The 24654-nt window shown below is 39.0% G+C and overlaps 1 protein-coding gene across 2 annotated transcripts; it reads right to left on the bottom strand.

The window, feature by feature from the left end:
• Positions 1–24654, bottom strand: FGF5 (fibroblast growth factor 5). 2 transcript variants are annotated; one of them, XM_055139611.1, is made up of 3 exons: positions 23995–24654; positions 15988–16091; positions 1–2138 (listed from the first exon to the last, which is right to left on the bottom strand). In XM_055139611.1, the coding sequence occupies exons 1-3, from the start codon at positions 24401–24403 to the stop codon at positions 1791–1793; spliced, it is 861 nt and encodes a 286-aa protein (XP_054995586.1). In that variant the 5' UTR covers positions 24404–24654; the 3' UTR covers positions 1–1790. The 2 variants fall into 2 exon arrangements, with proteins under 2 accessions (XP_054995586.1, XP_054995587.1); XM_055139612.1 differs by lacking the exon at positions 15988–16091 and having other exon boundaries at positions 1977–2138.

Here is a 24654-nt window from a genome sequence, read left to right as displayed (position 1 = left end):
TTATATTTTTCAAGTCCTGCATTAAATGCAGATAACATTTAATCAGGTAATTATATAATATATTATTTCATAATTTATGCATGATGTTTTTAGTGAATAGATGGAGTTTATGTATTACATGCGTATATTTTGTCTCCCTAAACCGAAAACTATCTGTTTAAGTGGCAATAACATCAATTTTGCTTACTTTTTACTTTGCATTTATACACCAAAATAAATTTTCTTTTAAAAATGTTTATCAGTACCCTTTCAAAGAAACACGCTTAAGTACATCACAAATTTTCATTGAATATGTCTTCCTTCAAGAGACATATGTCTCTCTAAACAGTAGCTGTACATTTTTATCACCACATTTCTTATGATAAATACTTGTACTTGAGGAGACAAATAAGTTAGGTTGACTCTTTTCTGCCATGTCTGTGATCTATATCAAACATTAAGTATTTGCATTGAGAATTTAGTACCGTTTCAATCATCAAATTTCCCAATTAAGTTTCCCATATCACCTTTTAAAAAATACAGATCAGAAATTTTTTCTATGAAGCAGAAAACTATTCACTGGAATGATTAACCTTATGGTAGAAAAGGCAAAGAGTATTTGACTGACTAATAAAAATGCTTTGACAATGAGAACTTGGCATGGATCAATTTACAGGATTCATTTCCTTCAGTTCGTAAAACGTCTTCCCCTGTGGGACTAGTTCCCCGTGAGTATACAATAAGGATAGCAGAGGATCAGAGAAGAGGTATTTTTAAGTAGTCTGCGTTCATAGTGTATGCTTGATGGAGAGAATTAAGAGTATTTCTCCAGCTGTTCAAGACTGAGGGCAGGGAGTAGATAAAAGAAATAAAGACTGAGCAGAAGTAGATACCAGTAAAATGCTACAAACAGTGTATTTGTACCTCTAATTCTATTCCTATCTTCAACTCTAAATTCCATCAAAAAGTTATTACATTATCCTTTTGCATTTAGCCCATATAACCTTTTGTGTCTACAAGAGAGATAGAATTCCATGAACCAGGATAACGCCATGAATTTAAATACACACACACACACACACACACACATACACACACACACACACACACAAATTCAAACTGAGCCTTTAGGTGCTATTGAAGAGAATTTAAACATTTTAAGATGTAGAACTAAGCTTACATTATCTGAGGTATGGTAAAAAAATAATAAAAAATTAAAAGTGCAATGGATAATGAAACTGACAAAGAAATCCACATGTTACAAATAGGCTATGAACACATTTGTAATTCATAAAACTGCATTAAAACAGTTGTTTCTCATATTCATTAAAATAATAAAAGTAAGAAAATATGCTCAATGCAGAGGTACTTTTTAAAAAAAAACAAAACAAAAAACCACAAAAATTAATAAAATATTTATCTGCATCAAAATAGTCTTTGGAAACCAAAAATTTTTTTTTAAAAAAATGTGTCATGTGTGTTCTTTCGGGCTGATCCATAAAAGTCAGAAAAATACACAGTCCATTGCTGTTTAACTTTCTGAAAATACAGAAGGCGAGTGTGAATTCAGTACACAGCAAAAGACGCCTGACGGGAACCCAAGGCGTTGCTCTCTTTGTTGGTACAAAGAATTCCAGTTCAGTTCCTAGGAGGAAACATTGTAGCTTCAGCCGAACTGCAACAAGCGCCCTGCTTCGACACGGTGGAGCATCGCTGAAGCTGTGTCCGAAGAGTGTCCTTCAGAGTTTTTCAAGACGACGGACTCCTGAGCCAGAACACGGTTCCGCCCAAGGCCAAGGCCAAGGCGGGTGCTATCCAAAGCGAAACTTGAGTCTGTATTTCACTGTGTTGGGGCTCTTGCGAGGTGCAGCGAGAGGGACCCGGGGCTTCACGGGACTGGGTGGCTTTTTCTTCTCGGGGACAGTCACGGTGAAGGACAGCTCGGGCTGCTCCGACTGCTTGAACCTGGGCAGGAAGTGCGTGGAGATGTGCTGGGGTTTCACGCGCGGGCTGCAGCCGCGTTTCGCCTTCCCTCGTTTGTTCAAGGCCACGTACCACTCCCGGCCCGTTTTCTCAGTTCTGTGTATTGCGGAGGCATAGGTGTTGTAGCTGTTTTCCTGAAACCGTTCCCTGAACTTGCAGTCATCTGTAAATTTGGCCTAGGGGGAAAAAATAGAAGAAATTGAGGCATACCATATTCAACATGTAATAACACGAGGTCTGCTTAGGGAAGAAAAGCCAAGATTTCCGCTGACCCCTGTCCGGCTGTCTCAGTATCTTAAGACACCCTTGCTTCCTTTGAAGCTGATTTTGAGTTAATTCTCTTCAGCACAATACTCCTACTCGAGTCATCTTTGTAAACTGTTCTATTTGCTGAGTATATTTACTGAGTACTTGGTGAAATATTATCATTGTGTATAAAGAAATGAAACTCAATATAAATACAGTCACTATTTAAAAATTATTCTGAACTTTGTATCTTAAAAGTCTTTTTTAAGGGGCTGGAGAGCTAGTACAGTGGCCCCCAAACAAGACAAAGCAAAACAAATCATCTTTTACCATAAAGTCTTTCCCCTCATAAAACTCTAAAACTAAGAAACAATTGTCTGGTAAAAATATGAATTAATGGTTAGAGAAACGGAGTCATATTCCTTCGAAAGAAAAATACAATTTTCAATTTTGTCAGTACTGTTAATGATACGACAAGAGTATAGGGCCCTATCAATACTTATGTGTAAGGACTTTTTAGGAAAAAAATTTCTTTATAAACTAACTTCGAATTTTGTACAATTTTGAGAAAAAAATGTTTTTTGGTTTGGGTGCTACACACTCATGGGTGTTACAGGCTTACTCATGGCTCTGTGCTCAGGGATCATTCAGGAATCTCTGTATCTCTGTCTCTCTCTGTCTTCTCTGTCTCTCTCTCTTTCTCTCTCTTCTCTCAAATAATGCATAGAGAATAATGCATAGAGCAGAAAATTTGAGCTCCTTTATGATGCAGCTTAATATATGGAATCAGGACAGTGTTTTGCAGGAAGAACAATGATAGCTTGGAAGGTGGACATCTAAGAATGTGAAGGAAGTGGAGAAGAGGAAAGAAAAGTCTCCTCAGAAAAGGTGCCCTTTGACAAAACGGTATAGTAGAGATGGCATATGTATTTCTATGTTCATTGCAGCACTGTTCACAATAGCCAGAATCTGGAAAAAAACAGAGTGCCCCAAAACAGATGACTGGTTAAAGAAACTCTGGTACATCTACATAATGGAATACTATGTAGTCGTCAGAAAACATGAAGTCATGAAATTTGCATATAAATGGACCAACATGGAAAGTATCATGTTGAGTGAAATGAGTCAGAAGAAAGAGACAGACATAGAAAGATTGCACTCATCTGTGGAATATAATGTAACTGAGAAGTACAAGTTGGCAACGATGCAACTTCTGGCAGATATCTCTCTGGACTTTGTTACTAAAATACTAAAATACAGAAACCCAAAGCCGAAAGGCCGCTAAGTGTGGTCACTCGACCTCATACCTCTTCATCCTCAGCAATGGAAAACAAATTATCTAATGCTTCCTTTTCAGCAGGTCTGACTTTAGGGGAGAGACTCTCCAAACAATAATAGTGAGTTTTGTTGAAATATTGTATGCAATCAAAGTGAAAGTAAAGTGAAATTTATTAGTTACACAGGTTGGGGGGGCTGAGGGTGGGGGGGCTAGGGGTGTGGGGGGGTTAAGGGTGTGGGGGTGCGGGGTGGAGCTATACTGGGATTCTTGGTGGTGGAATATGAGCACTGGTGAAGGGATGGGTATTCGAGCATTGTATAACTGAGATTTAAACCTGAAAACTTTGTAACTTTCCACATGGTGACTCAATAAAAAAATTAAAAAAAGAAAAGGTGCCCTTTGAGCTGGATCTTCTAGTGTGACCGTTACTAGGGAAGCAGGTGATGTGAGAAAAGATTTTCAGGACAAACAGTGTGCACAGACTAGCGTGACACTACCGTAAAAGCAGTTCTGCGTAACTGCCACCTGGAATGGTGAGAGAAGGGACAGGGAGGAGGCCGACAAAAGCCATTACAAGCTCAAGTTTAGTTTATTGTGGAGCTCAAAATGTCTTCATTTACCTAGTCAAGGACAATAAAGAAATTTAGAATAAGGAGAGATGGTGAGGGTGGAGTCCAGTGAATATGTGATTACATATCAATTCTGTCCATAGAGTTCTTAGCCTCAGGCTTCTTTTCTAGCATCTAACAATCCAGTTATTGTAATTATCACTGTATGACTGTATCACTGTCATCCCATTGCTCATCGATTTGCTCGAGCAGGCACCAGTAATGTCTCCATTGTGAGACTTGTTGTCACTGTTTTTGGCATATCCAATACGCCACGGGTAGCTTGCCAGGCTTTGCCAGGCAGGGGAGATACTCTCCGTAGCTTGCCGGGCTTTCTGAGAGGGGCAGAGGAATCGAACCCAGGTTGGCCGCGTGCCAGGCGAATGCCCTGCCCACTGCGCTATCGCTCCAGCCCATTGGGATTATGTGATTATAAAAATATTTTGACTTAGGGAGGGGCTCTGCTACTGTTCTCACCCACATAACTTCAAAATATTGAGAATCACTATCCTCTGCCAAATTTCATTATTTAAAGAATTATCATTTGTAGAGAGTTCCAAGACTTTGGAATATTCAATATCATGGTGTAAAAATGCTTTCTAAATCTGACAAAATGCTTTCTATATCTCTTTCTATGTAGGGAACAAAAGTTCTCTATTGGAGTTTTAAAAGATATTTTTCCTTGCCCTTTCTAATAATGCTGAACTTCGGTCTATAATACAGATCACAAAACCGGCATAACTGGATATCTGAAACACAGCAAGGGGATCTACACTTATCTAATGTTGATGGCTATGTACAATTTTCACATATGCAAAGGACTGACACTATCAGAAGACAACGAATGTGCTGTGTTTTGAATAGCATATTTACTTACATTCAAGTTTGATTCTATCACCATTGCCCATTGTTCGGGGGTCCTGAAGGCATGTATACTCAATTTCCACAAATCTACTGTTGAACCCCGCTAACAATCACTGGCTTGCTAGAAGCGAGTGTCCCTGTGACATTCCTTGCATCCCTGAATTACTCCTGGTGGAGCATGTGGGACCATATGGGATGCCAGGGATGGAGCCCGGGTCAGCTGCACTCAAGGCTGCGCCCTACCCACTGTACCATCTCTCCAGCCTTAACAGTTTGGATTTGAAAATGTACTACATTATTTGGCATTTTCTCCCCCTGAGAAAAGAACTTGCCTTGGTGCTAAAATTGGTGTGGCTAACTGACTCACATGCGTACACATGCACTTACACATATCACTTTACACACATCACAGTGTATTTAAGCAATAGCAAATCCTTCTTGGAAATGAGTTGTTAGAACAACAGTCAGTTAGTACACAACTGACTCTGCCCTGCCCCCAAAACTATTCCATCTAAAAACTTACCTTTTCCCCTGAAAACTTATTTTCCAAACTTCTTCCTCAAGGGGAGCATCTTAAGGAAACGCATCTTAAGGAAAATTCTGGAGATGACTCTAGAATTTTCAATATCATCTAACTCGCACACAGGATAGATATGTTCAAAACTCTAAGGACCCAACACTACTTAAAGCCTTTCACTCATTTCAAATTTCACATTAAAACAAAAGAAAAGCCTGTTAGACTGTTTGGGCTTTCTTAATTGACTTCGAATTTAATGTTTTGTCTGAAAAATTCTTCCAGTTGTAATACAACAAAGCATTTGAAGCAAAGATTTCATCAGGATATCCAGTTTCTTTGTAAGGAATCTAGAGTTTCTGTCATTAGTATCTCTTCCAACAAGATGACGATCCTAAGCAGTGTCTTTCTGTCCCTAACAAATGAATGAAGCATCCTAGTGGCAGTCACTAGTTAACATATGTCTTAGTTATAGGTCTTTAAATACATGCTAAAAAGGCAAAGAGACAGATACACATATGAGTGCCATTACACAGTTCGAGATAATAAATTTCCAGGATATTTTAATGGTCATTTTGTTTTGCTTTATTTTTAGTTTAGGGACATTCCTGGCTCTAAGTTCAGGATCATTCCCTGCCATATGTGCTTGAGAAACCCTGTGTTTGGGATCAAACCCAGGACCCACTCGGCAAAGCATGAACTGAGAGACATGAGCTATCTACCCAGCCCTGTGCATTTTAAATATTTGAGCTCTCCTTAAATTATAAAAAGCCTTTTTGCAAAATTAATACTTTAAGAATAATTGAGGGCTTGTGGCGATAGCACAGTGGGTAGGGCATTTGCCTTGCATGCAGCCGACCTGGATTCGATTCCCAGCACTTGAGCACCGCCAGGAGTGATTCCTGAGAGCATGAGCCAGGAGTAACCCCTGTGCATCGCCAGTGTAACCCAAAAAGCAAAAAAAAAAAAGAATAATTGAACAATATTATTTTCCTAGAAGAGGGATTGACATAAAGACTTTTTTTACTGTTGAAGTGTGAAGTAGAGAGGTGAATCAAATTTCAAAATAACTATTGAAATCAGAACATACATCACCTCATTGTCCTGCCACAAAATCAATTATTAAAATGTCTGAAAATAACCCATGTCTTAGTTTCAAATTCATATTTTTGTGAATATATTCTCCAATCAACATTTTTGCAAAGAAAAACTATTGCAAGTACATTCCTTTTCATGGTCTCTGTTACTTAAATTATCGATCAATATTTTTCTCTCTTTACTTTCTTCTTGATCATGGGCATGTCAACAAGTTCAATCAGGAAGCCACAGTTGCAAAGTTACAGCAAGATATTTGAATCATAATGAGCTTATTTCTATATAACTTAATATAGTTCTGACAGTGCAAAGAAAACAAACTAGGCAACTTTTTTTGATTCAACACATAAATTATTCAGAGAAGAGAAAATATATTTAGTGCCATTAAGAAAAATATGAAATTTTGGAATAAAAGGACACTTTCTCTTTACTCACCTTTTCAATAAGAACAACACAATGAATATCCATGGAATATCCATAGAAAGGGTCAAAGTCAGTTTTTATAAAGTATAAATGGGGGCTGGAGCAATAGTCCATTGGGCACTTGTCTTGCATGTGGTGAACTCGGGTTTTATCCCCAGTATCACATTTAGTCCCCTGACACCACCAGGAGTGATTCCTGAGTGTGGTGCCAGGAGTAAGCCCTGAGTACCACTAGGTGTAGCCAAAAACCAAAAACAACAACAAAAAGAAAACACAACAACAACCTAAAGAAAGTGAAAATGGACCCAATAGAAAACTCATCGGGCTAGACAGAGCTTTGTGTGTAGACCTGATGTCCAATGCCCATGGTAACACCAAGTCCGGAATAGCCCCAGAACTGAGGGACATGACCCCAACAGAGAAGGAAGGAAGGAAGGAAGGAAGGAAGGAAGGAAGGAAGGAAGGAAGGAAGGAAGGAAGGAAGGAAGGAAGGAAGGAAGGAAGGAAGGAAGGAAGGAAGGAAGGAAGGAAGGAAAGAAGGAAGGAAGGAAGGGAGGGAGGGAGGGAGGGAGGGAGGGAGGGAGGGAGGGAGGGAGGGAGGGAGGATTTGATTGACTTAAATGTTCAAAAAAATCATGACTCTATACCATTAAACCCAACGGTCAGTTAAACCAAAAATAATTCTTACTAACTTATTTTTAAGTTCTTGTAAAACTTTTAATGTACCTCTGCACCTTACTAAATGTCATGTTCCATAATGAGTGAGGATCTTGTACACCATGGATGGAACCTGTACAGGCATGGAGCAATTCTCACTGTTTGCGACTAAAGAAGATGTGTAGTTTCTGCCAGAGGTACAGAGAGAAGAGCAAGAGCTGAGGGCAGAGCTCAGAAGCGGAGAACTTGCTCAGTATGTGTGAGGCCCTGCGTTTCACCTCACATCACAGGACAAAGACTAAGGGCGAGGAGTGAAGCTGACAAATGCTGATAGGAATCTTGAATTTGGCGGACTACCCATCTATTTTAATTTTTACTTTATTTTGGTTTTTGCTAACTTGCCTCTTATTTGGCAAACCTTATAAAATACAAAAATGATCAACTAATATAATAATGAAAATATTACTGTAAATCATAAAAAAATTAGCAATGTACCAAATTGTACTCTCAGCAAAGTGTCCTTGTTGCTTGCATGTAGTCTGCTGATTCCTGTGCATCCTTTTACTGCTACTTAGTTCCCAGCCCTACTTCCACCAACGGGCAGCGGGGCTGGGTGTCTTAGGGTGGGGATAGTTTGTGTGGCTCTGATGAGTGAGAGCTGAAAGTCAGGCCCTACTCCAGTTGTTCCCACACAGAATACATGATACAGGGCAACTCACACCCAGAGTGTCTGCCTTCAGCATTTAGCTCTAGAAGCTAAATGGGTGATTTATTGACATGCCAGGCTATTTTATGGCATGGACATACCTCACCTCGACCCTAGGCATCTGTCCTTCTAGATCTCAGTTCTCAGTCCTTCATTCTGGGCAATCAAGGAATACACAAATGGAATTTAATCAGGAGTCAAATTAATGCAATATACTGCATATGCCCAGGAGACTTTAAATGACTTAGGGAACTGATTCAAAATGCAGACTCACCTGCTCTATCTCCAGAATTTGTGCCTTAGCAAGTCTGAAGTGAGACTCTGGGTTGGTCTCCTATGAGTTGTGTACAGATTAGAAAAGCAACACCTGTTACAGGAAAGAAACTTTCTTTGATACGCAAACGACTCAGTGAAGCGGAGCTATTGAAGGTACTGTGTGCCAGGCCTTTTACGTATCATTTCATTCTCGCAATAATTCCATGACTATTTGGATACTGCTATCTGATTTTCCAATAAGAAAATGATTCATCTGTAGCCCTGCTTTTATCAAGTGCCAAGAAAGAACTGTGACTTAAATATCAGCTCTCCGGAACATTGGTGAAAGGAAGTGAGCACTCTGGTGGTGGATGCTGTGTTGGAACTATTTATATATGAAAAGCCTAATGAACAATTTTGCAAATCGTGGCACATCCATGAGAAAGGTAAAGAAATAAAATTGCAGGTGGGGCTGGAATGATAGCATAGCGGGTAGGGTGTTTGCCTTGCACGCAGTCGACCCGGGTTCAAATCCCAGCATCCCATATGGTCCCCTGAGCACTGCCAGGGTGCCAGGGGTAATTCCTGAGTGCAGAGCCAGGAGTAACCCCTGTGCATCGCCAGGTGTGACCCCAAAACCAAAAAAAAAAACCATAAAAAGTAATAGAATGTGCAAACATTTCAAATGATCTGATAGCTAAGTAAAAGCTCTTTTTTGGAACATCATACTAACCAAGCCTCTGTCCTAGGTTTTTCTAAAGTCTTGTATACCTTGAAGTAGCTTCAGGTTAGAATACAGATGAAAATGAAGAGCCACTCCCAAACAACATAGAATAGAGTGCCATCTCTCTCTCTCTCTCTCTCTCTCTCTCTCTCTCTCTCTCTCTCTCTCTCTCTCTCTCTCTCTCTCTCTCTCTCTCTCTCTCTCTCTTTCTCTCTCTCTCTCTCCCTCGACCGGAATGGATCTCAGAAGGCCATTTCAGATTTTTTGCATAACAAGTTTAAATAAGTGTGAAAGTACAGGAAATTGCATTTACTGCAAAAGCAGCATCTTCAAGCCACTACTGCACCTGAACTAATAGACTCAAATGGAAAACTCTTAGAGGACAAGAAAATTTCTACTCAAGTGCTCCTAGTCTTGACTAGAAGAGTTAAAGACCTAATAAGTTACTTCATTTTTGTTTGTTTACTGGGGAGGCACACCCAGTGATACCTGAGGGTGCTAGGGATCGAACCTGGGTCAGCCACATGCAAGGCACGCACCTTACCGCTAGACTATCTCTCCAGCCTGCAGTTACTCTTTGATGGTTGGTGGTATCTATTGCTCAAGTCTCCATGTCCCCTTTCAGTCAACATGCTCAGCTTTAGGGGCTGCCGGCTTCTCCTTACTCTGCCCCTAGTATAGGAAATCCAGTTCAGATTCTCGGACCACGCCAGCTGGCACCCTTCGAAACCAGGAAAGGAGGACGCTTTAGTCCTCGCTTAGGGCTGATCAAGCTCACATTCCATGTCTGTTTCGTAAACTCTGCAATTAGCTTTCCTTCCAAACATGATCCCCTAAAACCCTGAGAAACAAAAATAATTCCACCACATGCTTCTCTCTGGATCTTTAAATAGGTTAAAAGATTTTTTCCCCAATAAGCAATGAGCTACCATGCATTCTATATGAAACGACTGAAAAATACATAATAAGCAGTTTTGCCAGAATTTACATTTCAGGTTTTAAAAAAAACAGAGCAAAACAACTCCGTAAGGATTTCTGAGACCATGACCAAAGAAACTCTGTCTCTTTAAGAACTTAAGGCAAAGAAATTTGCTTTTCAGTTACGTTCCTTGGAAAAGGAATACCCAGGGATCAGGAGCTACTAGTGCTTGAAAAGTTTGGACCTGAAAAAAATATTTAGTGATAAGAAAAATTTGGAATAAGTTTGATATATCATGAAGACTTTAGAAAACATACACCTTGTTTGTACAGTGTTTTATGATGTTTTGAATGAGACAATACATATAATACATATAAAACATATATAGTATCCCTGAAAAGTATTCAGCACTTAATGCTTTTAAAAATTTATATATTTGTATGTTTATTTATTTATTATTTGCTTTTTGGGTCACACCTGGCAATGCACAGGGGTTACTCCTGGCTCTGCACTCAGGAATTACCCCTGGCGGTGCTCAGGGGACCATATGGGATGCTGGGAATCGAACCCGGGTCGGCCGCGTGCAAGGCAAACTGTCTACCCACTGTGCTATCACTCCAGCCCCTGCACTTAATGATTTTTTAAAGAAGACTTTCTTCATTTGCTCTCAAACCACTAGTTCTTTGCTGATTATCCATCTCCTCTCTTAGAAGATTTTCTGATTTGAGTATCAGGCAGTTGCCACTGATTAGATGGTTTGGGACCAGAGCTAGTACATCAGATAAGGTGTTTGCCTTGTAGGCAGCCAACTGGATTCTGTTGGCTCATATCAATAAAGTCCCCAAGCACTCCCAGGAGTGATCCCTGAAAACAGAGCCAGCCAGGAGTAAGCCCTAAGCTCCACCAGTCTTGGACACAAAACCAAAATTTCAAAGCAAGACATGGTTAGTCAAGCAATAGATGCCGCATTGTGGATTCAGGTAGCCAGACTTTATCCAACCCCTGAAGGCCTTCGCCACTAAAGTCTGTGATTACTTCCAACCAATTCCAAAAGGTTCTCTTTGAACTTTCTATGAAGATGACAAACCCCTAAGAGAGTAGGAATGGCAGCAGAGGGAGCAGGAACAGACAGGCTATCAGAGTCAGAGACAGAACAGAAGAGTGCTCCAACAAAGAACTGCAGCCTGAAAGAATTGAGAAAGAGAGTAATCACAGCAAAGGCTCTGACTAACTCTCGTGGTTCTTCGAGAAGCAATTATCTCCTCCTACTCTCGATGATGATTCCAAACGGATTTTGAGAAGGAGAAACACCTTCGTCCTCGTAAAGAATGCTGAAAACCCCTGCAAGGTAGGAAGGTAGAAACTGCACCGAGAACGTAGAGTAGTAAAAGTTCTAAGAACTGCTCGCAGTTCGGGGCAAGTGTGCAAATAAAAAGAGTTCAGGGAACAGTTCATGACGGTGATGTGGCCCCATTCAAATAAAACTGCCCTTACCACAGTAACAAACCTAGCACCAAAAGAAAATCTTTGTAAAGGCTGCCCATTCTTGCATTTCTCCCTGAGAACAAAGCATTTTTGTTTTCTTGAAGGAAGATTTTCAAAAGACACATGAGATCATCTTTTCGGTTTTCGAAATTTCTCCTGAGAAGGGTTCCCTACAAAATTCCCATCTCATTGGATAATGATCACCTCATTTGTCACACTCTGTGGTAAATAACACTGCAGACACAACTTTTTTCTAGATTGCAAATCAAGTACTAGACACCCAAAAGCAGAAGAGGGAGAAACATAGATTAAAAAAAAAAGTTCTAGCATAAGAGAAAAAGAAAGAATCACAAAACGTGTCTAAGGATTTTCCACAGTGTTCATTCATTAAATGTGATACAAAGTGTTCTGAAATCATGTAAAGTTTTTTAATAAAACAATATGTAAAAACAGTGCTGGTGAGAATGAACAGGGACTAGGTAGGTAGCTCAAGGGATTGAGTCTCTGTATGCAGGAGCTCTGGAGTCAATCCCTAGCACCGAATGGTCCCCTGAGCACCACCAAAGAGTCAGAGAGAGCACCAGAGCATGGTCAGATATGACTCCAAATACAGAAACAGAGAGAGAGAATCTAAAGTGAGGTCCTTATATGCCAATTAGTTCTTAAAACGGTAATGGCAAAAGAAGTTTGGTTTTTCAGAGACACCTTATTTAGGTACTGAGATAACTAAGAGCTTTTAAAACACAGAAACATGATTTCAACTTAATAACTAATTTATAATATTTCGAATATATCTACTAAAAAACAAAGTAGAAAGAATACAATTTTCCAAAAATATTTCTCAAAACAACATGGAAACTACTTTTCACATAATAACAAATAGGTCTGATTTTAGATCACTGTAGACAGAAGCCAAAATTTACTCTACAAATTTTTTCAGTTTTATTGAGATAACAAGCAACACTGTGTAAAGTTAAGATGACTATCATTTTATATACTTATAGGTTGTAAAATGACTATAAGTACACTCCATAAATGTCTTCACACAATTATCAATGAAAAGCAACTCACAAATTACATGTCAAATCCTGAAAGAAGTGTTTTGGTGACTATTCTCGTTGTAAAAAATAAAAAACAAAAGAACAACCTCAATCAAATAATATTTTAATTATTAAAAAAATCATTTTAATAAAATTTAAAGTTACAAGAACAACTTTTTAAGATGTTTAAACTAGAAACTGAAAACGATGGGGGGAGAACCATCTGGTTATAAAGCTGATAATTTCTTGGATTAATATTATTCTTAAATTTAACTTCCTTAAAAATAAACCACTTTTTAAAAACATTTCCAACTAGAGAAAAAGCACTTATAAAAACTCAGAGAAAAGAAAGTAAGCTTGGATGATTGGTTTGGAAAGAAACCACATAATCATAGGGCTTAATTTTTTTTTTATCTCCGATTCAGCTCAAAGTAATCAGAATGACTTTTATATCAAAGAGCTTCAATGAGTGACAAGAGCAAGACTTGCTTTGGACTCCGAAAGTCATTATTCCATGAAATAACTTTAGCCTGCCAAAATGAGAAAGAATAACAGATGCTGTTTTTGCTTTATCTGCATTATTTCAGCCAGACATCCTTAGACATTTGGGTCAAATTTCTGGATATTTGTTACTTGCATTTGACAGTGGAATCATGTATCCTAACCTCTTACTTCGACCTTTCTAATTGGCGTCCATTTGTAATACTTCCCTTTCCGTGGCAATTATCCTTAAGCTGGCCAAAGTTCAGTCTACTTTTTGCTTGCACTAGGGCCTGAATTACAATACCTAAAAAATTGATGTTTTACCCAAAACAAATAAACAAATCACAGAACATTTCTTTACAGGCACTGTATATTATGATCAGGTTTTTGATCTTATTCAAGCTTAAGCTAAGCAAAAATATGTTTTCCCCCTTAAGATATATTTTATTTTTATTTCTATGTGATGTGTGTAAAAAATAATATTTCATTTTTTAAGAAAACTTGTGTAGGTGTTACCTCCAGCAATGCTTGGCACATCTACACGTGTGTAGTCCAATGTTCTAGCTAGGTACTATGCTGCTACATCAGTGTTCAGGGATCCATGCAGTGTTAGGGTTCAAATTCAGGACCCACACATATTATATATATATAAATACATATACATATACATATACATATACATATACATATACATATACATATACATATACATATACATATACATATATATATATTCTTACACTGGAGCTATCTTCACACCCAAAATATTATTTTTTAGAAAATGGCTGTGACCAGGGTAGCCCGTTTGTCTTTATGCAGCTATCCTGGGCACCCCATGTGGTCCCCTGAGCCTGCCAACAGTCATTCCTGAGCACAGAGCCAGGAGTAAGCCCTGAGCAATGTTAGGTGAGATCCCAAAACTGAGCAAAACCAAAATAAGAAAAAAATGTACACACAGACACACAAAAGAAAATGGCATGTTCTACCTTTCCACAGTGAGGCAGAATTTTGCACTTTCAATAAAGAAATAGATAATGAAAAAAAAGTCTTTTATAATACTATTTAATAGCTTTCTGGCATGTAAGAGCCAGGTTAGAAAAGTAAGTAAATATATCTTATAATTCTTGCAATGGTTTACAAAAAAGGTCAAGAAAAGTTTTCTATTTGTCATAATACAATGAAATTTTAGAAATTGATTCTAGAATATGATAGGATAACAACATTTATTCAGCACTGCCATGGACCAATGTTACTCTAAAATTTTATATGTACTATCTCATTTAATTCTCAAGTAATTGTAGCAATATTTTTTTATTCTCTTTTTCATCAAGGGATATTAACAAGTCACTTTAAGATGATAGGAAAAGGAAAATTAAAATTCTTAAACATTTAAACAAGTGAAATTCTCATTGCATCTTTTAAAGGTATGCAAAATAGAAATTATAAGTAGTAAATTTCAGTTGATTGCACTCGGCTATAAATTTATTATACACTCTGAAAATGAGAAAAGCACTTCTCCAAATCATTTAATAAAAGTTAAATGGAAGGAGAATTAAAGGTCTAATATAAAAATAATAGCTTTTTGGGCTGGAGCGATAGCACAGCGAGTAGGCAGTTTGCCTTGCACGCGGCTGACCCGGGTTCGATTCCCAGCATCCCATATGGTCCCCAGAGCACTGCCAGGAGTAATTCCCGAGTGCATGAGCCAGGAGTAAGCCCTGAGCATGGCCGCGTGTGACCCAAAAAAGCAAAAATAAATAAAATAAAAATAAAGCTTTTTGTTTGGAGCCCACACCCAGTAGTGCTCAGGGCTTACTCCTGGTTCTGCACGTCGGGATTATTCCTGACAGGCTCAGGGGTCCATATGGGTTGTCCGGGATCAAACTGGAGTTGGTTGTATGCAAGGCAAGTGCCTATCTGCTGTATTATCTCTCTAGTCCTAGCTTTATAAAAATATATAATAGAAATAAACTCCATACACCATAGAAAAAGCATAAATCACCTGTAAGTAGCATTCACTTATACTAATAGAAATAAACAGAATCAGTGTTTATAAAAAATAAGTTAAATATATTTTAATCATCTTTTAACTGACTAAATTGAGGAGAATTTTTGAAAAAATATAAATTTATAATTTATAAAGTTATTAGAAAATATGTAAATATATAAGCAGTTTAGAGAAAATTTTGAGTGCAATATGAGTCAGTATGAAAAAGTAATTATGGGTGATGCAACAAAAATGCAAGATGAGAATCCCTCAAATAAATAAGAAATTTTTTTCTGTGAAAAATTATCTTTTAATTATTAGTTCCTTCCCTCTATACTTAATAAAATGGCTATATTCTGTATCACTTAGAGCAAGATTTTAAGATCATAATTTGTACAATTCAGTAACAACTCAATTAATTCTACAATTACCCATATGCACACAAATTTAGTGTTATATTTTTCCTACAGTCTTCACTTGAGCTGCTTTTGAGAAATAATAATATCACTTTTATGATACTATATTCAAATACACTTAACCTTAAGATTTTGTGCAGATTCTGTATTATCATTTTAAACAGTGACTTATTAAAAGCATCTTCAGGTATATTAATATTGCACTCACTTATTAAAAGCACATCCAGGTACACATGATTTTGAACACAGAAATTCAGTTCTCTGAGACAATTGCCCTATCTAGTATCCACAACACTCTAACAAATATAAAGTGGTTCTACTTACACTTGCATGGAGTTTTCCTTTTTTTGACATCGCTAAAAATTTGTTGCTGAAAACTCCTCGTATTCCTACAATCCCCTGAGACACAGCAAATATTTCCAAAACACCTAGGATGACAGAAATCCCAAAATAAAACAGAATCCTCTATACAGCATTGTAAGAATTAAATTTCTACAGATTCTTTCCATCTTCATTACTGTGATTTAAAATAAATAACATTCTTGTTTTTCATCATATTGATTATGGTATTTTTTGTTTTGGTTTTTGGGGGCCACACCTGGGAATGCTCAAGGATTACCTCTGGCTCTGCACTCAGGAATTACTCCTGGAACTGCTCGGTGAACCATATGGGATGCTGGGGATTGAACCCAGGTCAGCCGCATGCAAGGCAAATGCCCTACTTGCTGCACTGTCTCTCCAGTCCCTAATTATGTTTTTTGAAAGGTTATCACTCAGATGTTAATTTAAAATCAGGTTGAGGATTCTAAAATTTATTTTTTCATTAATCATTCTTTTTTTTTACTAAGGATATTACTTTTGTAAAGTGTGTCTGACTTTTAATTTCTAAAGGAATTGAATAAACTTTTTAAGGTTTTTCAAAATAATTCTTACGTATTATTCTACTATTAAATATAAATCATTGTTTTAAATATTAAAGCACATAACATTTATACTCCAAATTTATAAACCATCAAAAGCCTTGAAAATATTTACATAAAAGAAATCCCTCTTCTCAAATTCTCAAAATAGAAAAAGTATAAATCAATATATGGTATATTCAATGATTTAGCAAGCAGTTCATTTAATGAGCACACATAACATGATACTGAAAAACCTTATAAATAATTTGGGATTATTGGCCCAATGAAGTGTTTAATGGATTATGGTTTGAGACATCTTGCATTTGAGTAACTTCTGAAAGAAATATAATCAGATATGTCATCACATTGTTATTTATATTAGATATTTCATAGTATTATCAATCAGTGCCCCTCTGTGTCCTATAATAATTTGAAAGTGCAGATCCTGTAGGTCAATAGAATTATATACCACAATTCATAAAGTATTTTAAGTCTATTTAAGAAATATTTTAAGATGAAACTCATAGTAGAAATGTAGGCCTGCTAATCATCGACTAATATAAAACATTATACTAATATGAGAAAGACACTGTGATTTTTGTTAATTGCTTACATGAAATCAGCAATCAAAAACAAAGGAGGTCAAACAGAAGCTATTCACTAAAGCTATTTGGGGAAGAAAACAAGCAAGGATGGTTGGTTGGAGAATGGAAAATAGCGAAGTCACGTCTGTTAGATTTTGAGCCTATGTTCTAATAGATATCTCATCACGACACTGGTGATAGAAAAATCCCCATGTATTCTCGAAACAGACATCTGCCCCTCCATTATTTAAAATAAATATAAAATTACTTCGTTTACAAAAGAAGCAGACTGGGGCTGGGGCAATAGCACAGCAGGTAGAGCGTTTGCCTTGCAAGAGGCCGACCCGGGTTCAATTCCCAGCATCCCATATGGTCCCCTGAGCACCGCCAGGAGTAATTCCTGAGTGCAGAGCCAGGAGTAACCCCTGTACATCACCAGGTGTGACCCAAAAAGCAAAAAAAAAAAAAAGAGAAGCAGACTATTGTATCTGACATACGTGCATATATGGACATGAACATATCTTTTTTCTTATGACACAGGAGCTTAAATTTAGGGCCCCCCCAATGAGACCCCTGTGCTTCACCAAGTGTGCTAGGTTCACCAAGCCTATGTGAATATCTCTGCTTGGATATGTTGCTTAATCCTATATGATGTGAACTAAATAACTAAGTAGATTTTTAATTTAATAAGCTGCTGCTTATTGTTAAAACTACTTTCTTCAATATACTCCATCTGGTCTTGGGAGAGAATTCAGTGGGCTGGACTTCATGCTTGTGGGACCCTCTATTCAATACCCAGCACCGGAGAGTTCCCTGAGCACCACTGGGAGAAACCCCCAGCACTGAGTTGGAACTAGCTCCAACCAAATGTGACACCCTCAAAACACCAAAACCCAAACCCAAACCAAACCAAAACCCATCAACAGCACAAAATACAGAATCAAAAATTTCATGGTTGGGACGGGGAGAGAAACTGCAGAACTATTATTTTTGGTATAAGCATTCTTAGCTCAGAGTGAATAAAACACAGCACAAGGAAACTGTGCTACTGACTTATTAGTGGGTAGTTATTTGAAAGGAAAAAACCTAAAACTTGGACCGCTTACAAAAAACGAAGCTGCTTTTTCTTTTCGTAAAAAATTATTCTCATAAAATTGTTTTTGGAAATATTTTCAAAGTGTTATTTACATTTTGCTATACCAATTACCTCACTAGGGTGCACACAGAAATGTAGAAGAATTATCATTTGTATAATAGAAACTGCATGCAAAATGTTTTATAAAGTTAAATATACCACACAATGTAATAAGGTAAGCAATATTAACATAGCATGAACAGAAAATCTTACACAGTTATAGTTCTATCAAAATCACAGAGTGACATTACAAACATTATTCATGATTCTGAAATTTGAGAGATGAGGGGGTTTATTGTAGATATGAGTTAAAAGACAGGAGAAACAATGACAAGTTTTCTATGTGTGGAATACAGTAATGGTAAAGATGAAAAAGGATACTATTCATGGCTCTGTATTATAAAAGATTTCTTTTTTTAGTTATCTCTCTGGAATAAAATTTTCTGAAAAGCTTACCTGGTTTTGCAAAAGTAAATCTATTATTCTATAGCAAAAAAAATACAATGTAGCATAAAAGACAAAATTCTCATTATATATGTTTGCAGGCTAACCCTTAGGTCAGGATGGAAAAGCTCTATAAACATTTATCTATTGGAAACACTATTTTGCTTTCATAATTTATGAATTTCTAACAACTAACATTCTAAGTTTTAGAGACATCCATTTTGGCTAGCTTGTATCTCAACATGTGTGTGCTTTGTATATGTATGTATTCTATAAACCTTTCATTTCAAATATGGGAAAGATGAAATAATACATGTAAAAGCATTATTGTTCCACCCTACATGGCTTCTTTTCTTATAAATTCTAGTAATAAAATTATATATTGTCTAAGAATAAAAGAATTTTTTATAATCTAAGAAAATTATATCTTGTTGAAAGCTATAAAATACACCTTTATACATATTGTTAACCTTTAAATTATGAAGTAAACATAAAGGGAAAAAATAGGATTAAGTCAAATGTCTTTTCACATAGACAGTTGTGGTATGATTATCTAAATCTTAATATAATTTTATCATATTGGGAATTCTCTTAAATAATAATAATTTTTAAAGTAATTTTAAAAATAAATTACTAATTATTAAATTAGTAATTCAACACAATTTTCAAAATAATTTTTAACAGTCATTTCACTGTTTTCTTTCTAGAACATTGGTACAGATTCTACGAGTCCCACAACTCAAGTTTCTGCCCCATGTAAGAGATCAAATACACAGAGTTTTCTATGCCAAAATGCATAGAAACAATTCACTAGTCTACACAATATTTTAAACCCATACTCATTAAATTATATACATATATACATGTAGAGCCTAGAAAAATTCATTAATGATTTTAAGTTTTAGTGATTTCTTGACTCCGGTCATTTAGAGTCAGCAATAAAATATTTGAAGACAATTTGTAATTCATGGTATGGAAGCCAGGATAATAGCCACAAGAAAAATTAGGGAAGGCCAAGTATTTCTCACAGATAATAGGACCCTATGAAGTTCTGCTAAATGGGTTTTATTCCTTTTTACTTTCTCACCCTATGTACACACATGTATAGACACAGATTAATACTTTCCTGCTATGTTGACCCTTTTTCCGCCTGGGAGGTGGGAAGGACCAGTATAAATTAATTCAAATTTGGAGGCCAGTGACAAAATGTTATCTTTCCTAAGGTGTTCATATTTAAGAGGCTCAAAAGAAAAAGTCTATCTTAAAATTGAAGGAAGCAATAACTTGGTATCTTTCAGGTCATAGACATTGTTTAATCCACTGATTTGGAAGTAGAGTTTTGCATGAAGAAGTTTTCTTAGTAGTATAAATGGAGATTTTTGAAACTTTTTTACTCCTTCCAGGCTTTTCAGGCAACAAAACTGTATTAATAATGATTGACACAATTATATAGACATTTCCCTTTTCATGGTAAATAAGATCTAGAACTATGCAATTATTACATGCATTTAAAAGCTTTTAATAAACCATTAGAAAATCCCCAAGGAAAATTAATTTAAAGCCTGAATTTCTCTCTCTGCAGTTACACAGCTAGACACATACTATATCCTTATCAAATCTGAGTCTTAAAATATCCAGCCTAGTAGCTTTTTTTGATAAAATAGTAGTAATCTCTGGTCAATCTAGATGTGGGGGGTTGTATAAAGACTACATTAGGCCATATTAAGAAACTTTATGAAATACTTCAGACATCACTCTAGAGAATATAAAAATTGATGAAGTTATCTCAAATTTTTATTCATCATATAACATTATAATTTTCATACTTTAAATGAAACATTTTGGTTTTGTGGAATTTTAGGTCATAGCCTTAAACTTTTATTCCTAAATTGACAACTATCTGATCGTCTATTCTTCAGATAAATCAACAAAAGCACTGTACTGAAATTAAACTTGAAAGTATATACAGAAAACTTTGTTTCTATGTGATAGATATATTTCATTATCCTCCTTATTCGTCTCTTTTCACTCTTCCCCAGTGTCTCTTTCATTATGGGTTTATGTGTAATTAACATTGTCCCTTTTTCTTTCTTCAAAATGTTGGATAATAATTCTATAAAATAAGCAAAAATAAGCTACTTTGCATATTTTAGCTTAAAATTATGTTATCAAAAGTATGTTCAAGATTTGTGGTATATTCATACATAATGTATTCAGTTTTCAGAATTAATGTGAGGGATGGGTTTGGGGCCACATCTGATGGTGCCCCATGGATCCAACCAGGCTTGTTACCTGGAAGGCAAGTGCCGTAAGGTTTGGACTCTCTCTCAGGATCTCAGTTTTCTAAAAATTTTAATGCCAAATAACAGTGTGCATACAGATGTATGTTCTATCTGATCAATTTTACTCCCCAAATAGTGAGTTTTGAAAAACATGTTAGCAAACACAGTTTGATGGCAAAGTTTGACTTTCCTGAAGTAGCAAGCAGTGACCCAAACTTGCTTTCTATCATTGATAATTCACAGATGTCAGCATTCAGTGATGACAAAATGCTCTGGTGTTTCCTCTGTGGTCTTTGTGTCTCATGAGAGACTTTGACAAATGTTTCCTCATATACCCTTACCAGCAGTTCATGACCAATACCTTGGTTTACCTACTTGTCAGGGAACTGTCAAAGCTTTCAGAGAAGTAAAGGACCAACTGCAATTAGCAGCCTCCTGCTTCTCTTTCATGACTCTCTAAGGGAAGAGATCCATTTCAAATTTCCAAATTAAATGTGATCTTAAACATGCTGTGTTCCAAGAATTCTTTATCAATTGACATTAGCAAAATGTTATGAAGTGTTAGACACTCCAGATACTCACTACACAGAAAATTATCATGATTTGAACATTATATTATGCTTTCTTCTGTGAGACAGACTCCTTTAACTTCCTCTCCCCATAAATTTGAATTCAAAGGCAAACTAAATGGTAAGCTTGGTAAGACAGCTATCTTTTATTGAATGCATGCATGCATGCATGAATGAAGGAAGGAATGATCAAAAGAGATTAAACCATGGAAGTTGATTGTAAACTGGGATAAATTAGGGAATGGTAATTGGATCAAGGAAGTTTTATTCTGGAACTGCTAGGAAGTCCCTATTCTTTTTGTAGATATCTTTCAAACTGGATTTTTAAATAAATTGTACCTTGGAAGTAACAGATATGGGTCAGTATCTTCTTTAGCTGACTGTTATCTTGATTGATCTATCTCCATTTTCCTTTCTATGCTTTTCTACAACTCTGTAAGGCCTCATGTGCAAATAACAACAACAACAACCCCCAAAATCCCACTTTTTGTTCCTCTTAATGTTTCCTTTGGCTTTCAGAAATCAAACTCACAACAAACCTACCCCAGACTGATCCCTAGGAGCCAACCCATTGCCTATTGCTTATCAACATTGAACCCTCCCTTGGGAACGCAGAAGTTCTACTTGTCTTAATGCGGATTTCCTACACAGAGAACAAGAATGGGGGAAGTCCTTCTGGAAGAGAAAGGAAGATAAGAGTCTTACAAGTGGCCAATAAACTGTTGTGTGCTGCAGTAGAGGGTTGGGTGGGGGAAAGTTAAGGATCGGCAGAAATAGTGGAATTGACACAACTTTCAAGTCCGTGAAATCTCAGAAATCCCCCCCCCCCAAAGTCCTGGCCTGTCTCGTCAAAGATGGGGATTTGCTTGGTCACAGTGAAATGAGCCCTGAAACATGGAAACAATCTCTGCTAAGGACCGTGACCAAGGCCCAGTGCAGGGCTCGCTCTTGGGTTGCACGTTCCAGGCCGTCTCCCCAGCGGCAACAGCGCCGGCTGGAGCTGCACAGCCCGAAAAACAAGATGGGCAAGAGGCTGGAGTGGACCCGCTGCCCCGCCAGCGCAGACGCCCAGGTCCTCCAGCCCGGGACTCTGGGAAGGGCCTGCGCCGCTCTCCACGCTCTCGGGGAAGCGGCTGCCAGCCCGCCAGCGCGCCTCTGGCCAACTCACACCCCCCAGCAGGGCTAAGAACCAGCTCCCTGGGGCCGGGCCTCCATCCGGTGGAGACTGACCAAGTTAGGTTCGCCTGGGAGCCGCCAGGCTGACTCTGGACTGCTGACAGGCAGCGCCCCGCGCTATCTCCTGGCCAGTTTCCACACTCTCGAGGCATCTAGCACCGAGGCCCCGAGGCCCCGCTGCGTTTCTCTCTGGGGAACTGACTCCCCGCGCGGGAACCGAGATCCTGCATTCCCTGCACCCGCCCCCTCCCCCCCAAAATACAACTCAGTACTGATCACGGTAGTTCACCAACCCGCCCTCACCTAGACCGCGAGAGGAACCAATCCAGAGAACGTTGCACAAGGCAGAGTGGAACTCAAGGGAAATCAGAAACGAGGCAGAGATGCAGAACTCACAGGGGGAAAGACTCAAAAGGAAGGCTTTCAACGTGTTTCTCAACCTCATGGTTGCCACCTACACCAAATTATAACGCCTCCAAATTTTTATTCAAATACAGAACTTTTTCCTAACTGTCCTCGAGACCCTAAGATTGACCCCTCTTCCAAAGTGAGTCCTTGTCATGGTGTCAAGAGACCCCAGGGTGCTAAACCCAGCTCTGGCATTGCTCATTGAAATGTCCATCGTGTGTCCCTCTCAAAACGTGGCCAGTTTCCAAGATCACACCTCCCCCCCAACCAAATAAAATCAGGGAGTGTCAGATCTGCATAAGCACATGATCAATACAGAGTTTATGGTGGTGGCTGGATGGAGGAGTTAGATTTCAGTCTTCCAAAGAAAGAAGCAGGAACCTGGCTCAATTATGGACTGGGGGAAAGAAAGTACTTCGATATTTCATAGAAAATGTCAGCCTGGCACAAAAGCAGAAGGAAAAGAGAAACTCAAGGAGAAGGGGGGCGATGGGAATGGGTTGTGTTTGGTTTCCCTTCTTCAACCGGATTAGATGAGATTTCTCCAAGCTCTACCGTAGGTGCTTTTGGTCGTGGGACCGGAGCAAACTAGGAGGCAGGTTCACGGCCGGGGAAGTTACTCTGGAGAGCGTGCCCATCCCTCGCGCCCACCACAGAGAATCGTGTGTGCGCTCCACGCAGAGTCATCTCCAGGCTCAGGGGGTGGCCCGGGGCCGGGGGCTCCCCAAGGCGCGCGGGAGGCTCGGACCACCCGCTGGCCCTCCCGGCTCTCCAGCCGCCCGCCCGCCCGCCCCGCCGGGAGAGGCTTTTGCACAAGAGCCAGCAACTTACTTAACATATTGGCTTCGTGGGAGCCGTTGACTTTGCCATCCGGGTAGATCTGCAGATGGAAGCCGATGCCCACTCTGCAGTAGAGGCTGCCGGTGCGGCGCCCCGAGGGGCTCCACTGAAAACTGCTCTGCTCCAAGCCGCTGCCCTGAGTGCCGGGAGACGCTGCAGAGGAGGAGGAGGAGGAGGAGGAGGAGGACGAGGAGGAGGAGGACGAGGAGGAGGGGGAGGAGGAGGTCGAGGAAGCAGAAGACGCTCTGCTACCGCTGCTCCGGCTGCTGCGGGCGCCTCCCGGGTTCCTGTCACCGGCACCGGGTCCCGGCTGCCCTCTGGGGGCGAGGCGCTTCTCCCCTTGAGCCCAGGCGCTGAGGATCAGGTGGCTGAGGAAGAGGAGGAGGAAGGGCAAGCTCATTCTTCCAGCCGCGGGGGTCCGAAGTGCATCTTGGAGGGCAGCTCCTGGGCTCCGTAGCCCGCGCGCGGCTGCGTGCCTCTGACGCGGCCCCTCTCCCGGCACCGGGTGGACATAGCCTCGGGGACCAGGGGGGAGTGGGGGGAGCGGAGGGCGAACGAGGGGAGAGGCCACCGGCGCGGATCCGGGCTCAGGCACCGGGATATTTATAACGCGGGTGATCTCACTCCCCGCTCGGCGCACGCCGCTCTGAG

Source organism: Sorex araneus, chromosome 5 (genome assembly GCF_027595985.1).
Source record: "Sorex araneus isolate mSorAra2 chromosome 5, mSorAra2.pri, whole genome shotgun sequence".
Lineage (NCBI taxonomy): Eukaryota > Metazoa > Chordata > Mammalia > Eulipotyphla > Soricidae > Sorex > Sorex araneus.
The sequence above is the reverse complement of the archived record's forward strand: the minus strand, read 5'-3'. Positions and strand labels throughout refer to the sequence as shown.

Excerpts from the sequence above, each read along its gene's own strand:
- FGF5 (XM_055139611.1), bottom strand. The coding sequence starts at position 24,403 with ATGAGCTTGCCCTTCCTCCTCCTCTTCCTCAGCCACCTGATCCTCAGC. Across the intron at positions 16,092-23,994 it reads CCACGAAGCCAATATGTTAA|GTGTTTTGGAAATATTTGCT; the intron begins GTAAGTTGCTGG and ends CTGTCATCCTAG. Across the intron at positions 2,139-15,987 it reads AAGGAAAACTCCATGCAAGT|GCCAAATTTACAGATGACTG; the intron begins GTAAGTAGAACC and ends TTTTCCCCCTAG.